The 16,419-nt window shown below is 44.2% G+C and overlaps 1 protein-coding gene across 2 annotated transcripts in view; it reads right to left on the reverse strand.

The window, feature by feature from the left end:
- Positions 1 to 16,419, reverse strand: part of TTF2 (transcription termination factor 2) — a 39,804-nt gene continuing 23,385 nt past the window's right edge. The window contains exons 12-23 of one of the 2 annotated variants that reach the window (XM_077842703.1): positions 16,135 to 16,243; positions 13,938 to 14,122; positions 13,046 to 13,199; positions 12,667 to 12,758; positions 11,576 to 11,661; positions 11,038 to 11,174; positions 9,699 to 9,869; positions 7,041 to 7,099; positions 6,042 to 6,192; positions 5,262 to 5,344; positions 3,489 to 3,563; positions 1 to 826 (exon numbers count right to left, since the gene is read on the reverse strand). In XM_077842703.1, the coding sequence (XP_077698829.1) occupies positions 682 to 826; positions 3,489 to 3,563; positions 5,262 to 5,344; positions 6,042 to 6,192; positions 7,041 to 7,099; positions 9,699 to 9,869; positions 11,038 to 11,174; positions 11,576 to 11,661; positions 12,667 to 12,758; positions 13,046 to 13,199; positions 13,938 to 14,122; positions 16,135 to 16,243 (1,447 nt within the window). In that variant the 3' untranslated portion in view covers positions 1 to 681. Of the gene's footprint in view, positions 827 to 3,488; positions 3,564 to 5,261; positions 5,345 to 6,041; positions 6,193 to 7,040; positions 7,100 to 9,698; positions 9,870 to 11,037; positions 11,175 to 11,575; positions 11,662 to 12,666; positions 12,759 to 13,045; positions 13,200 to 13,937; positions 14,123 to 16,134; positions 16,244 to 16,419 lie in introns of those variants that run through there. The other variant, XR_013348968.1, reaches the window with a different exon arrangement.

Below are 16,419 nucleotides of genomic sequence, written 5' to 3' on the forward strand. Positions count from 1 at the left end.
TCAGGTAGTAAATTTTATTTTACAAGCAGCACATGATACTCTAGCAACAGGAAACGCCGGAACAACACAAAGTGAAATGATAGCAGATACTGGCGGGTACAACGAAACCCTACCAGACATCTATTTATGGGTGAAGCACTTCCTTGCTATGGCGCTGGGGTGCCACAACGGTCTGGTCAGAGGCAGCGGCAGAGGCCTGGCCTTGGGGCTCACTCTCTGCCCTGCCCCAAGACGTGGCAAAAGGGGCAGCCTCCCTGGCAGCAAATAGGGAGAGACTGCATGGAGCCGGTGTTGGAAAGAGCAGTAACACTGGTTCCCACTGAGCTGACAAGAAAAAGGCAACAGAGGGCTTTGGAGCTTTTACTGAAGCTTTTTTAATGCTCCCCTGGTGTTGTTTTCCAAAATATTTAACTCTAAGCACGTCCCTTTTTCTGAAGTAATTTCTTGGCTTCTCAGTTGCCCTGAAATAAGTTGATTACAATGACTTATGAACCAAGTGATTAATGGGATAACTGGCGCCCAATTCCGGGGAAAGATGGTGCCCCCTTCCCTGGAAGGGCCTAGAGAGCCTGCCAGTGAAATGAGAAGCTGAGGAGGGCTCAGAGGGCCATATGCAGGTCACTATCCCAGACCCTACCACTAACCCTCAAAGCCATTACCCTGAGCCCTAGAAACAGGAAGTTAGATGCCAAAAAGGACTTTGAGGTCAGCCAAAGTGAGCTTCTTGACAGATGTGCCAGATCCTGATAGGACTTGTTTGGCCAAAGTTTTCTTTTTCTCTTGGAGGTGTAAGATCTTCTCTTCCACGGTTCCCTCACAAATAAATCTAAAAGAAAAAGAAACCACACACACACAAAACAAACAAACAACAAATAAGCAAATAATCAAAAAAATCAAAACAGCATGTTTAATAACATATTCAAATTTCTATTAATGCTTCAGATTTTACATGAGATTTCTTCCCTGACTTAAGTTTTCTTAGGTTTGGCTAAAAACTCCATGTTCACGAGACGCAAATAACCTTGATCTAAATACATGCCCATTTAAAATGACACAACTAAAATTATCTTTCATTTCTTTCTGAAGCTAAGGTAATTGAAAAATACCAAAATAAGCAAACAATATCCCTCTCCAAAAAACGGGCAGAGATCCATCCAGTGTTCACCCAAAAATCTCAACCTTGATCAAGTCAGAAGGCCTTAAAGCTTATCAAATTTCTGCCAGGTGTATGTGTGCTGTTCTAAATACACGTCTTATTTCTTAGCTAATTCACATTGAAAACAGGTTTTGCAACCTGAAGAAATGCCACTGTTTATCATTCACTCATGCAACAAGTATTGACTGAGCATTTATGATATGCCATGTGCTATGCTAGGGGTAGGGATGGAGAGATGCTCTCGAAGAGAACATGGGAAGAGAGGCATGCAAGTAAACAATAACATGAGCTTGAAAGTGCTGTAGAAATATGTCCGGTGTGTGCAGAGAGTAAAAGGAAACATCTACAGTGTGCTGGCAGGGCTCCATTGAAGACTTAACTTCTAATGTGTGACTTGTGGGATGAGCAAGAATTTGCCAAATAAAATGGAGGGTGTCCCAGGGAACAGGGATGTGGTAAAACCATGGCTGAGTTTAGAACATGATTATGTTGGAGGAAGAGCAGGTTGTCCAGTCTGGCCAGGAAAAAAGTCCAAAGGACTCCACCATGTGGCAGAGCAATGGCAAAAGCTCAAGAGGATGGTGGGAGCCAGATCATGAGTGGCTTTGCATATCGTGCTAAAAAATTTATTATTATTATTTTTTTAAGATTTTATTTATTTATTCATGAGAGACACATAGAGAAAGAGAGGCAGAGACACAGGCAGAGGGAGAAGCGGGCTATGCAGGGAGCCTGATGTGGGACTCGATCCCAGGTCTTCAGGATCACACCTCAGGGTGCAGGCGGCGCTAAGCCACTGCACCACCGGGGCCGCCCTTGTGCTAAGAAATTTAGATTGAAAAAGGGAAGTGGTAGTGTGGATGGGAAGGAGGAGACGGTTTTAAGAGACACTTAGAAAATAAAAGTAATGGACTTGGTATATGAAAAGTGAGGAAAAGAGAGGAACCTAATCTGTACCTAATCTAGAGGATTAGTTACAGGGATACTATTCACATGTTCAGAAGCATCAAGAGATAGGAGGTGGTATCTCATTTCAGTCTGTGATATTTTGAGTTCCTGGAACATGCCATAGTATTTGCTACATAGTGAATACTCAATAGGTGTTAGTTTTAGGAGCTGGATGAGATGAAAGCATGAGTGAATGAATAATGGGCAAGTATGTGCACACTCAAGATAGCTAGCAGGGATTGGGTATCTAGGTCTGACGTGATGGAATGAAGGTTCAGACTTTGAACTTCCTGGAGTAGACAGGATTATTAAGGGAGCTGCATACAGGGTGAGGGGAGAGCTAACCACCAGGAAACTAGCACGGTTGCTGTATTTGGCAAACTGTGGCATTCACATATGGCCTGTAGTGGAACAACAGCCCTGAAAGGTAGAGGATCTGTAAAGGTTAAGGAACGAAGGAGAGGTAAGCAAGAAAAGACAGTCAGTAATTTCTAATTCTTCAGGAAACCTGGCCTGAAAAGGAAGGAGAAAAAGAGGTCCATTGCTGGGACAGATTATAGCATCAAGGCTGATGGTTGCTTGTAAGGGAAGAAGGTCCCAAAGAGGGGGACATCCTACAAAATCACCTGCTTGTGCCTTTCAAAAATGTCAATGTCATAAACACAAAGACAGACCAAGGTATTGTCCTAGATTAAAGGAGACAGAAGAGTCATGACAATTGAATGCTATGCAGGATCTAGGGTTTTCCTTTGCTGTAAGGGACATCACTGGGACAAGTGGCAAAATAGAATAAAGTCCAGAGCTCAGATGACAGTACTGTATCAGTGTGAACATTCTGATTTCAGGCATTTTCCTGTGCTTATTTAAGAGAATGTCCTTATTTTAAGGAAAGGTACCTTGAACTATTTAAGGGTAAAGGAACACAATGGCTGCAACTGACTCTCAGATGGTCCAGAAAAAAGTTTACACGTACATATATACGTGGTACAGGCACACGAGAATACTTTGGTATTATTTTTACAAACAAGGTTTTTGGGGATTTTATTCTTTTAAGAACTTACATTCTTTTTCTACATATCTGAAGTTACACCAAAATACAAGTTAAAAAGAAAGAAAATTAATAAGTAAAGGATGAGGAAGAGGGTACTTTCTGTAGCCCTAATACACGAGCTTGTTTTTCTCTTGCAGGAACCAACCCCTAGGGCACCCCCAAATTGCTTTGTGCTCTCTCTGGCCTGAGAGTCCCAAGGAGGCTAGGCCTCAGGAACATCATTAGTCAAGCGCTCACCAAATACTTGACATCCTATTAAAACACTACCCAAGAAAGGCTTTCACAAAAGTAAAGCTTGTGAAGGGGCCTAGGTCCCGGCAGGCTTTTACTCACTTGTGCACAACAACATCTTTCTGCTGCCCCACCCGGTAAATTCGGTCACAGGCTTGGTCCTCCAGTGATGGATTCCTGTTAGAAGAGAGGCAAAGCTCAAAGGTGCGGATGCCCTGGACCGGGTAGGCAAGTCCCCTGGGCAGAGTCAGCCTGCAGTTGTTTCTGGATGGCTCTGGGGCTACAAATGGCAGTCACGGGTTTTCAAGGGTTGACAATGCAAACAAATGAAAAACCCACAATGGAGAATCCGGGACAGAGACCTTTGTGGCCTGCAAAGTCAGAAAGGTATCATCTGGCCTCAAATATTTAGAGTCTATAAATCCCTGTCTGTGGCTACGCTGACCTTGAAAGTCAGACACCTTCCTGCCCTCAAATGAAAGACACAGGTCAGTCTGCCAATGGAAACTCAGCACCACCATCAGCTGAACAACTCTGGGTAGCACAGGTGAAACAAATGTGCAAATTCACTCCCTAACTAGTTAGATGAATTCGAGCAAGTCACCTCACCTCATCCCTCTGTACTTCAGACTGCTACATGGAAATGCCAGGGCTGCCTAATGATGACAGGAAACACCCTTCTCAACTTTAATATTCTGAGATTCAACTAAAGAGACTTAATTTCTTTCCTTTTTTCTACATGCTATGAACTCCAAACTAGTTTCTCATCCTACCTCTTTAAGATCTTGGACAGCATTTCACCATTTCAGAACACAGCACTGATTTATTTTTTTAAGATTTTATTTTTAAGTAATCTCCACACCCAACATGGGGCTCGAACTCACAACCCTGAGATAAAGAGTTGCACGCTCTGGGAGCCTGGGTGGCTCAGTGGTTGAGCATATGCCTTTGGCTCAGGTCCTGATCCCAGGGTCCTGGGATCAAGTCCCGCATCAGGCTCCCTGCAGAGAGCCTGCTTCTTTCCTGCCTGTGTCTCTGCCTCTCTGTGTCTCTCATGAATAAATATATCTTTAAGGAAAAAAAAAAAAAAAAAAAGAGTTGCATGCTCTACTGGCTGAGCCAGCCAGGCGCCCCCAGAAGTCAGCATTTAACTCCCACTCTGCTTTCCTCCCTTAAATCTGTCAGGGAGTCCTAAGACCCAAACACATTCTCCCAGAAGATGGTAACAGGTTGGCCTGTGTGTGTCAATCTGGGCTGCCTGGAGAATCAGACAAATGTGTGGCAATCTCTGCTTGGCATAATTGGAAAACCCCAAACTGAGACTAATTATGACATTCTTGTCCTCCTAACACACAAACTCAGTTATCTTATTTCCAGGAAATTTGCTGTTATGCTCCCAATGTTGATACTCAGTGCGTGGCCAAGGGTCTTGTGTTAAGTGTATTCCTACCATAACTAGAAAATTCCTTCTCCCTTTCCTTTTAGAGTAAAGCTTCTCCTTTTCCAGGGTTGAGATCTCCTTGACCATCCACAAATGGTGTGAAATACGGTATTCTGAAGAGGGAAAAAAACTGAGCGATGGAGTTCTGAGCCCTGAGAAAAAGCCTTCTTCCTGGTTTCCATGGAAACAGATGTAAGATTAACAATAAGTGAGTGCTATTTTAAGCAGTCATTTGAAGCCTTGCTTGCTCAGGAATGCAGGCCTCCAACAGCCCCACACCTTGTTTAGACGGCACCTGTACACGTATACACAGCAGAGGCATCTGCCTAACATAAAAAGAGCACCCTCAACACAAGGATTTGGGCCCCACTACCCCATGCCCCCCACCCCCCACGCTATGCTAGGACTATGCAACAGAAATCCAGAATCATTACCAGTGCATATCCAGAAGAAAAAGGTGGTTTCCTCCAGTCAGGTTCAGACCAACACCTCCAGCCGAGAGAGAGATTAGCATAACCTTCAAAAAGAAAACAGCATTCACTTATCAAGATTTGACTCATAATACAGCTCTCCCTCTGTCTCGAGTTGGAGCCCAAGACCAATACAGGTAAGTACCATGTTCCTATCCAGTTTCCCTCTGCTGTTAAAATACTCTTGAGATGCAGCGTCCCATGCCTCACCTTTAAGAAAACTCTCACTTCGTATTTTTTTGTGAGTTAACCTCAGAATGTGAATTCTATGCCTGCCAAAATACACAAATGCTACAATTTAGAGTACTTGGGGTGGCTGGCTGGACGAGCTCTCCATTAACCAGATTCTATCCATTCCCTTGGTCTCTGCACCCCCACCCACTGCCCTGATTATCCCGCCCACTGTCCACCAGTGTTTTCTGCATTCTTGCCATCCCTCCACCTCTCCCCCCACACTTCCTCTTATCAAAATGCCACCTACCCTTCAAAGGCTTGCCTCCCCTACAAAGATAGCTTGAGCCAACCAGCTCTGCTCTTCCCCTGCTTTTAGCCCTCGTATTTTATTCTCTTTAAAGCATGTGCACACTTTGATATGTACCCCAATAGATGTCTAATAAATTAAAAGCATGTGGAGGGACCAAGGCAACAAATGTTTTCATGCTGAGCTGCTACCCTAGAATTCTCGCTGTGTAACTGAGAACCATGCGCGCTCAATGACAGAGCTCTGAGGGGACCAGCTCCTACCTGGGGACTCCTGGAGCTGTTAAATGCCTCCACTAAGTCCATTCTCTGTTTGGGGCGGACAGAGCCATTGATGGTGGCATAAGTCAGGCCACGCTTCTTGAGGTGCCACGCTACAATCTGCAGCATGCTGGTCCACTGGGAGACAATGACACTGGAAGTAAGGATAAAACAAAACATCAACCCCCCTGAAGAGATGAAACACATTTCAGGGTCTTAATGCCCTGTCACTCTTAAGATTCGGCTATGAAATGTGGACCAGGAAAGGCCTTCTGTCCCCTGTGGGGCAAAGGCACACACTGAGGTCACATTTTAAGGTCAGAATGCTTCAACTGTTTCCAGATCCAGTGCGTAATTCATCTCATGCTAAATGAGGTCAGAATAAAGTGGTGGCCGGCCTAAAATAAGGACTGCAGCCTCTTGTTATTTGGTGACCTGGTGCTCCTCTAGAGATCTGTGGTCCTGCAGGAAAGGGATACAGGCTGCCCTCCCTTTGCCACCCACAGCAAGCTACTGGGAGGTCTCTACCCACACCCCCATGCCCCATGCTATGTTTTAATTAGGATTTTAAGTTATTAAATCAAAATAATTCACATACACAAATGCAGGTCCATAACACACAAGTAAGGATAACAGATGACAAATGGATCCAACATATCGTACAGGCTCAAGAACACTCCCAGCACTGCGGGGCTCCCTGTCTGATCACACACCTCCCCCTGCCTTTTGCACCTGTTATTCCCTTTTCTTTAGCTGCTTCTCTACTTTTAAACACTTGTCCAGATGCTTAGCTTACTCTAATCCTCTAGGGACTTCCTTCTCAATCGGTGCCACAAATATTTTAACAAGTCACAGAGAATTTGTGCTATCACCTCAGTGCTTTCTGCTGAGGATGATTCAAGGTCCTTGATGTATAAAAAGTTGAGATTGAGAATTATCAGCAATATCAAGGTTTCCTGATTAATCACAAGCAATATTTGGATAACAAAGTAACACATTTACCTCTTTTGGGACCCTGAATTTCCTCGGATTGCCTCCAATTCCACCAACAGAGATGAAATCTGGGAAATGTTATTTGGTACACGTAAGTCGTAGCAAATTCGCTTTTCTCCGTCATCCCTCACTTGAACTACAGAAGTGGGCTCTCTGCCTCTGGTCTTGCCTCACTCTAGGCCACCCTCTTCTGTGTGGCCCAAGGGCTATTTCAAAAATGCCCAGGCTGTCACTTCCCTCCTCTGGCTGGAGTTCCTGAACCGCCTTCCCACCAAGGATGGAGCCCAAGCTTCTGACAATGACCTACCAGATCCGTGCTGCTCCGGCCTCAGCTTATGTCTCCAGTCTTGTATCTCACTACTCCCTCCCCAAACAATGCTCTCATTATACCAAAGTCCTTCCTCTGCTAAGCCATACTTTGTCTCATCTTTGTCCACTCTGTCCTCTCTGCCTAGAACACCCTTCCATGTCAGATCAACATCACTTCTTGGAGGTCCCCACAAACCCCAAAGTATGGGTTAGGTGCCCACTGCCCACCTGCTCCTATAGCTTGAGCACTCCTTCTGTTTCTATTGTCATGGTCTTTTTCACACTACACATTGTGTATTGATCATCTCTTGCTATCATGACTTGAGGTGCTCCAAGGAAACAGAGCCAACATATGACTGGTTCATCCCTGGTTCAAACCCCTAGCATCCAGCAGGTAGACAGACCAGAGAAGGTACTATCCAAACTTTTGCAGAAAGACAAAGTGAACGAGCTTTATCCAGTTTAAGGCCTGTCCTAAAGGCTGCTGAAGAAGAGGACCTGTCCAGTCTGAGCAACACTTGCTAAGGCTTCCCAAAAAGCTCTCTGGGTATTTACCAAACACCCTCAGAGCACATCTGAGTCCACATGGGAGCAGGTGGGTGGTAAGAACACATGAGCTGGATACATTCCTCCCAACTGCTAATGCAGATGACCTTTAGAAAGCCTCTAAGGGCCATGGAGTTAACCCCCAAGATGGTGGAGGAGGAAGAAAAATGGACTAGGAATTGAGAGATGACGGGAGCTCTTATGCTCTGCCATCAATCACATGGCTGTATCCCTTCATGACTTCTGGTTAAGAGCTCAGACACCTCATCACTGAAACAAGGAGCTGCCCTGGGTGAACTTTGAGGTGCCCTTGGCACTTATGTCCCCTGCTATCGTAGAGTGGTCACCTCTAGAGGCCTCCACCACCCATGAGGCTGCCACCCAGTCTCAACAGATGTGCTGGACAGAAAGTGAGAACAGCACTGGATCATTCTGAATTTGCAAGCAGAAAGAAAAGCAGGAAATGAAACACCTGGTGTCTTGGCGACTTGAGGTTCTGATAAACGCTCAGACTGCCACAAAAAAGTTGGCAGTAGGTATTTTGAGAAAACTTTAGCGGGAGAGGAGCTGGCCTCACAGTCTATGAGCTGGGGTCAAATTCCAGGAACTTCTACATGAGTTTAGGAGGGTGCTGCCAAAACTTCCTTCCCTGCGAGAAACAACCTTAAATGGTTTGAATCACTATTAACGGGCTGACGTTAAAAAGCCCTGTGAATAAACATTACCCAAGTATTAGGTGAGGCACACAGATTATGAGGACTCTAACTTTTACCCAAGAGCTAACTCTGAAGGTGTTAGGACATCGAGTTTGTCCACATGAGGTGTTCTTCCTATGTTTTTCTCAGTTCCTAGTGGTGAAGACCTCAGTAAATATTTGTAAAATTTAAATAATTCTTTTTTTTTTAATTTATTTATTTATGATAGTCACATCACAGAGAGAGAGAGAGAGGCAGAGGGAGAAGCAGGCTCCATGCACCGGGAGCCTGACGTGGGATTCGATCCCGGGTCTCCAGGATCGTGCCCTGGGCCAAAGGCAGGCGCTAAACCGCTGCGCCACCCAGGGATCCCCCTTAAATAATTCTTAAGTAACACTGAGCTCTTGGCAGTGACCTCATTTCTAGTTGCATTTTTGAAAAAAAAAAAAAAAAAAAAAGGCTTTGAAGAAAGGTTGGGCCTGGGAATGGCAGCTTCAGACAGCAGCTGAGAAAGAGACTAGCCCTCATCTCAGGCTACGTGGACTAATAGTATACACTCCAAGCAGCCAACAAAAAGGTAGGATTCAAATTACAGCACACCTCAGCCTTCCTGCACCACAACGCTTCAGCCTTAAAAAAGCTTTAATGAAAATAGAACGAAATGACTAATGAAGATAGAAGGCTATTTAGGAAATAATACTCACAGATGGATGACTTTCAACAAGTCCAAGCAATTGGTGCTCGGATGTATCAGACAGTCTCTGGGGTCAGCCTTTGTGGTTTTCCTTTAAAGCTTTCCTGAGACAAACTGCTCACTCACTGAGGCCCTGTCGTTGGTGTAAACCCGATCGGCAACTTTCCCAGTGACCCATGACAGAAAATCTGCCTTGCTGCTGGGGCTGGCCCAAATCACACTCTGAAAGCCCACTATGTAGTAAGACTAGTTTTATCTGTGAAATAAAATTAGAATTTAAGACTGGGAGGGGTATTGGACCAGCTCAAATCTAATAGTTCTAGCCCTGTCATGCAATGGCTGTGTGTGCTTGAACCAATGTGCCACTCCCACACATGAAAACGAATCCAAGTTTTTCTATCAGAATAGAGGTGACAAAAGTACCTTGCTGCTTGCTCTTGTGTTGTCAAAAAGCTCTGCCTTGAAACGTTCACCATTAAGGGAAATGATGGGAGACGGCTCCATATCACAGACTTCGGACAATGTCATGGCACTGAGCTGCTCTTCCAGAGAAAGGGCTAGGCCCTCGCTTTTCAGTTCTGCTGGGTCCAGGGCCTGAAAAGAATACAGGAAGGGGACAGAAGAAGAGGTGGGCAGTTGAGGCAGCAAGCCATGTTATTTGCCAATGAAGTACTGATTGTTTAACATCTCACAAGGCAAAATGTCTTATAATTCATCAGTATCTCCTCAGAGACAATCTGATTCAAATGTAATCTTGCAAGGTTTTTTTTATATTTTATTTATTTATTCATGAGAGACAGGGAGAGAGAGAGGCAGAGACACAGGCAGAAGGAGAAGCAGGCTCCATGCAGGGAGCCTGACATGGGACTCGATCCCGGGTCTCCAGGATCACACCCTGGGCTGAAGGCAGCACTAAACCGCTAAGCCACCCAGGCTGCCCAATCTTGCAGGTTTTTTTTTTTTTTTTTTTTTTTTTTTTTTTTTTTATGATAGTTACAGAGAGAGAGAGAGAGAGAGAGAGGCAGAGACACAGGCAGAGGGAGAAGCAGGCTCCATGCGCCGGGAGCCCGATGTGGGATTCGATCCCGGGTCTCCAGGATTGCGCCCTGGGCCAAAGGCAGGCGCTAAACCGCTGCGCCACCCAGGGATCCCAGGTTTTTATAACAGATTAAAGATAAAGCAAACGATGGAATGAAGAGATTTGCCAGATTACATGATCATCCTGTTCTCCCCAGCTAAACAGTACAGTTAATTAAGCTATTGATAATCAAAACACATTACCACAGCTCTTCAAAAAGAGTAACAGATTCATCTTAATTACAGATGGATGTGCCTTTCTCCAATGTAAAGACAACTTTTCCAATTGTATAAATACTTGAGTTTTCATGACTAGCCTTAAAAGCCTCAATATTGCCTGAAGGCAGAAAAAACTAGTACCTAAATTGGCTTTCTGATACCCTAAAATACCAGAGTACTCATGAATGGTTTAACAAAATGACATTTTCCACTCTCAAATAAAGTTTATGTACAAAAGAACCCAACAAGAAGAAAAGCTGTTCTCAACACTATGGGAATTATCTTAAGATCAATAAAAACTAATACACGGGAAAATAAACAAGCTTCCTCTTCTCTGCCTACCAATAAACAGAAAGGCCCCAAGATGCCATTGCCCTTGATCCGGCAGGCTGGACCCCAGTTATGGAAGACTGAAACGATTTCTCTGGCAGCCACTCTGGAGGTGCACCCTGAGGGCTCTTCTTACCGACTTCAGCAGAGACAGGTGGCAGCAACATTGGCGGAGTCTCAGCAAGCGGGTCAACAGTAAGTGGGGGGTGCCGGGTCTCTGGGAGTCTGCTGCCACGCAGGGTCCAGGCCTACTGGACCCAAACTCCTGGGCCACTTCCACGAAGGGACACAAACCACGGCAAACAGTACAGGGTTTAGAACAGAAACACGAGGACAGATCGCAAACCGAAAGAGGCTGTTCTGAACTTCCTAGATCTGAGATTCAATAACATCATTGTAACTGACCTCTCTACCAAGTGAGCCACAAGAAATACTGGCTTTCTTTACAGACCAAGCTGCATTTTAATAATGTAGAGTTCAAAAGTAATCTAAAAGAAGTTTCTATCACCGGGTCTGGGTGAAGGCAGATGGGCTTATGTTACTTTGGTTTGAGGTTCCTAGCTAAGGCCAAATCTCTGATACCAAGAACTCATAATGGCCATATCTGTAATTTTACCTGATCTAAATCCACAGTTTCATAACTTGTATGTACTTAGGAGTGTCCCACTGCTTACCTTTACTGAATGGATTACCAGGGCTTCTTCCAGACAGGTTGCCCCCACCTTCACGCCCTGCTTTTAGATAGGACTGCAGAGCTGACCTATCTCAGATCAAAAGAGAAAATGCACATGTGATGTTTGTTAAGACAAAAGAGGTTTACCAATGGTCACTGCTTAACTGAGCTTGCAGGAGGAACTCGAATAAGACTTGTTAAAGTCAGGCTCATGGCAACCACTGACCAAAGGTAATTAAAATTATTTTAAAAGCCAAATCATTATTTATCTAAAGATTTTATTTATTTATTTGACAAAGAGAGAGCACAAGCAGGGGGAGCAGCAGGCAGAAGGAGAGAGAGAAGCAGGCTCCCCACTGAGTAGGGAACTAGATATGGGGCTCCATCCTAGGACCCTGGGATTATGACCCGAGCTGAAGGCAGACGCTCACCCAACTGAGCCATCCAGGTACCTCCCAAATCATTTTTTAAATGTGTTAATAGAACATTAATATTATAAATATTATGTGTGATAACTTACTATTAATTTATAATATTAATGTAATATCAATATTAGTATTGGTTTATATTTAGTAATAAATATGATACTACATCAGGTTTACAAAGAGAAAAGAAACATATTCACATTGGAAGTGAGAGGTGGTACCAAGCGGGAGACTAAATCCGGAACTTAGGGAAGGATAAGAGTTTTAGAGAAAATACAAAGAACAGGTGACAAGGATCAGAGTTTTGTTTTTTAGGCTCCAAGGAGATGCTGAGTAACAGGTCAAAGGTCAAAGAAATGTTCTTTCCCAATATGGCCCCATAGGACCAGACAGACCTGATGCACTGTGACCACACTGTCTGGCTTCTATGCAAGGAAGCCAATGAAGAACAGGTTCAGTGTGTATACAAGATAGAGGTGAGCCAGAGTGCAGGTGAGGAGAGAGAGACAAAGAGGGAGATTTAAAAGCCAAAACAAACAGAGAAAGGAACATAGATACCCAACTCATCAATAAACACTGTCTGAAGAAACTTGACCCTTAATTCACTTCCAAGCAAGAACAGCAACAACACAACAATAAATGCGAGGTGCTTCCTCATCGCACACACCTTGATTTTGCCAAAAGGACACTGTAAACATTCTCCTCATCTTCAGAAAGCTTTAAGCGGTGCACGTGAAACTGACGCTGAGGCAGCATCACCTGGAGGAAAAGAAGAACTCAGCTTGGCAAAGTCAGACAAATGCCCTGGGCATTACAGAGTAAGTTCCCCACAGGTGACCCTGGAAACCTAGTCAAGCCCCAGACAGCACTTCCACCTGCCCTAAAAACAGGACTGCGGTGACACATGACGACCTGGGGCCCCCTCACAGGCAGATGGGACACTCGGAGCCTCCCCAGCAAAGCAGATGGCTGTTTGAGCCAAGGAGAGGGCATGCCACCCTCCTTCCTCAGCCTCCCTCAGGGACACGTATAAATGAGATGATTACCAAGGGCTTGCCTGTGGAGTCCAGCTGGTCTTTTGTTCTCCTCAGCAAAAGGCTCTTGGTTAAAATACTTAACCGCTCTCCTCCTTTCTTTGAACCATTGTCAACCTGGCTCTTCCATAGTTGGAAATCATCAAATGGAGAACAGCGAAGAAATCTTTTTTTGTTGTTGAGGAAGAGGACAGAGAGCAGGACAGAAGATAGAGAAATAACAGTGCAAGGAGAAAATAAATAAGGGTCCAAAGAAACACACAAGGTGAGAAGCAACTCATATTTTCTGTTACATCTGTCATTCAATCAGTTCTTAACAGTGAATTTCATAGCAAAGCCCTGAGACACATCAAAAGAATCTAACTCAGTAACAAAACCACATTGTAAAATGTGAATTTTCCCATTAATGATGTCCGTATCATCACAACAGGACATATGAACCAATAGCTGTAATTTAATCCTAAAGCTTCAAAGCCCGGCAAAGAAATTCCATTATCCTCTGATGGGCTGACTTGAATAAAAGCAAGGGCTTTAAAATCAGCATTCTTTTCTGTTTGCTTCCAATAAATAGTAGGCCTAACCTTGGGCCATATGCTTTAAAGCAGGAAAAAACCCCAAACATTCACTGGACTGAAGAAAGAGAACTTTTGTTTCCTTTCATTTTAATCCATCCTAAATCTTTCCATATAGTGGGGCTCGATGTGATCATAGTCCTGTATCTACCAATCAACTGATTACTTCCTCATAAACATGAATTCTTTTGCCCTTTAGAGGTTCAGAAGCTTGCCATCCGCTACATGAAATAATCTGGCACACTCTTGGAGCTTTCTCTTGAGATAGGAAATAATGATGAAGGGTTACTGACACGGTTCATATTTCCATGATCCTGAAGGTTTTTACTCACTTCAGCAGTGAATACATATCCAACAAAGTGTTCTGAATGGGGGTTCCAGTGACAGCCCAACGGGCATGGGCTTGCAGCTTGCATACAGCCATGGAAGTCTGTACTCGCGGATTCCTGACACAGTGGGCTTCATCTAATATGATTCGAGCCCAGACTATTCGAAGCAAAGGTGTTTTGGCAATATCCTGGAAGAAACCCAAGTAAAATCATCAACTGTATGGGAAAATGCCATGCCTTCAAAAAGATAAGGAGAAACAATGAACAAGTACTGAGATCCACTCTAACCATCAAGTTTTAGGGCTTAGGTCGGGCACAGTGAAATAAGAATTAAGCTGAAGAATCAAAAAGTGGAGATTCTCAGTGGGTAGAAATAAACAAGTTGACTTGAGAGTCCCAATCTCTGAGTTTAAGATGCTTAAGAGTAAAACATTGTACGTTGAGTCTTCAAGTTAAAACACAAAAGTGAGCAACGGCCATGGGTCAGGATGACACTATGTCTCAAGTCTAGAAATTCACTCGTTTCAATAAAAATATTTACTAAATTTACGAAAATTCACTACAAATTTACTGCAAGTCTACTTTTATTTTTTAAAAATATTTTATTTATTTATTCATGAGAGACACAGAGGGAGAGGCAGAGACATAAGAAGAGGGACTCCAGGATCACAACCTGAGCTGAAGGCAGACGCTAAACCACGGAGCCACCCAGGTGCCCCTAAGTCTACTTTTATACGTAAGATATGAAAGCAGACATGAAGCACAGTTCCCAGCCTCAAGGAGCTCAAAAGGGAGCAGAGAAGAAAAATAAGCAGAAAGATTAATTATGGCACGATGTTGATATATTAAGTACCACTGGATAATTCAACACATGCTGGAGGAGCCTAGCAAGGGTGGCTCACTGCCGTCTAATACCTGAAATAGCATCTGGCACATAGGAGATATTCAAGATGTGCTGAATATGTGGAGTGCTAGGACTTAAGTAAGTACAAGGTATAGGAGAGGCATTTAACCAAAGGATTAAAGGATTCTTAAAGCAGGTAAAACAAACAAACAAAAAACCCAAACTAAACTGGAAAGGGAACAGAGGCAAAGCATTCCACTGAGAGAGAGCAAAGGCACAGCAGTGTGACAGAGCAGGGCAGACATACATCTCTTGGGACTAAGAAGGGGAGAAGCCATAGGGAGGGCCAAGGCGTAGGAGATAAGAGCCCCGTCAAGTAGGACAAGGTCATAAAAAGCCTGATTCATCCTGGAAAGGGAGTACGGTTTTATCCCGAAAGCAATGAGGAACCAGTGAGGAATCTGAAAAGTTCATCATCGACAGGAAATCAGAGTTGGTCTGACTGGAAAAGCATTCTAGAGATTTCCCCCAATATGGAGATCTGATGAAAAATAACACGCAAAAGATTAGCTCTTGGAACAGCACCACATTTTCAGGAGAAAAAGCCCCATGATAATGATGCCAGAAAGCCTCTATGCTATTTGATGGAGACGACCCTGGACACCCTAGCAAACAATCAGTCTTCCCTGGTTATCAGTTAGCCTCAGGCCCCTTGGTAGCCTGACTGCAACCTCTTTCCCTAGGAGGTGGAAGACAGGCAGGAGTAACAGCTTGATGCAAAAATGCCAGTATTAAAATGCTGCTCTTCACGTTAAATATAAAAAAATATCCTAAGAGGGGCGCCTGGGTGGCTCAATGGGTTGAGCCTTTGCCTCAGGTCGTGATCCTGGGGTCCCAGGATTGAGTTCTGCATTGGAGCCTGCTTCTTCTGCCTCTGACCCTCCTCCAGCTCATGCTCTCTCGGTCTCACTCTCACTCTCAAATAAATACATAAAATCTTACAAAAAAAAAAAAAAAAAATACCCTAAGAGTATACCCAGAAGGCTCTAAAATAAAAACTGCAGGAAGTGGCACTTCCCATATTCATGTGACAGGCCCCACTACAACTTCTATGCAGTTACTGTTCACTCTACACAACAACTAAATACTGTGCCAGACCTCAACCTTCATCACTGATGATAAAGCTCTGGAATAAATAGGAACGAAGAGAGGAAGGCACTTTCCGTGTCCACAGGTGGAATGTCCAGGCCATTCCTGACCTCACAAGAATGTACCTTTGCTGCATGTGATGCTGTGGGAGGCCTCCAGTTAAATTATGAGGTGCTGCTCCATTTCCCTGGTGGCTCCCAGACTCACCTTCCCCATACTGGGGTTTGCACTGGGGATCGCTCCCTCTTCTTTCTGTGTGGGAATCTCCTTGGCCAGAAGGTTATAGGTAGTGATCACGATGTCATATGTAGAGAGGCTGTGCAGACAGAACAGGAAGCAAACAGTAAACTATCCCTCCACATTGTGACTGACAAGAGAGGGGGAGTTGATCCCTTTATAAAAATGCCTTTGACTAGAAGAAGGACAGTGGGTAGAATTCATTAATTCATGCCCTTAATCCACACATACATGGTAAATTTTACTTACTTGGCT

This window comes from Canis aureus, chromosome 12 (genome assembly GCF_053574225.1).
Source record: "Canis aureus isolate CA01 chromosome 12, VMU_Caureus_v.1.0, whole genome shotgun sequence".
Classification (NCBI taxonomy): domain Eukaryota; kingdom Metazoa; phylum Chordata; class Mammalia; order Carnivora; family Canidae; genus Canis; species Canis aureus.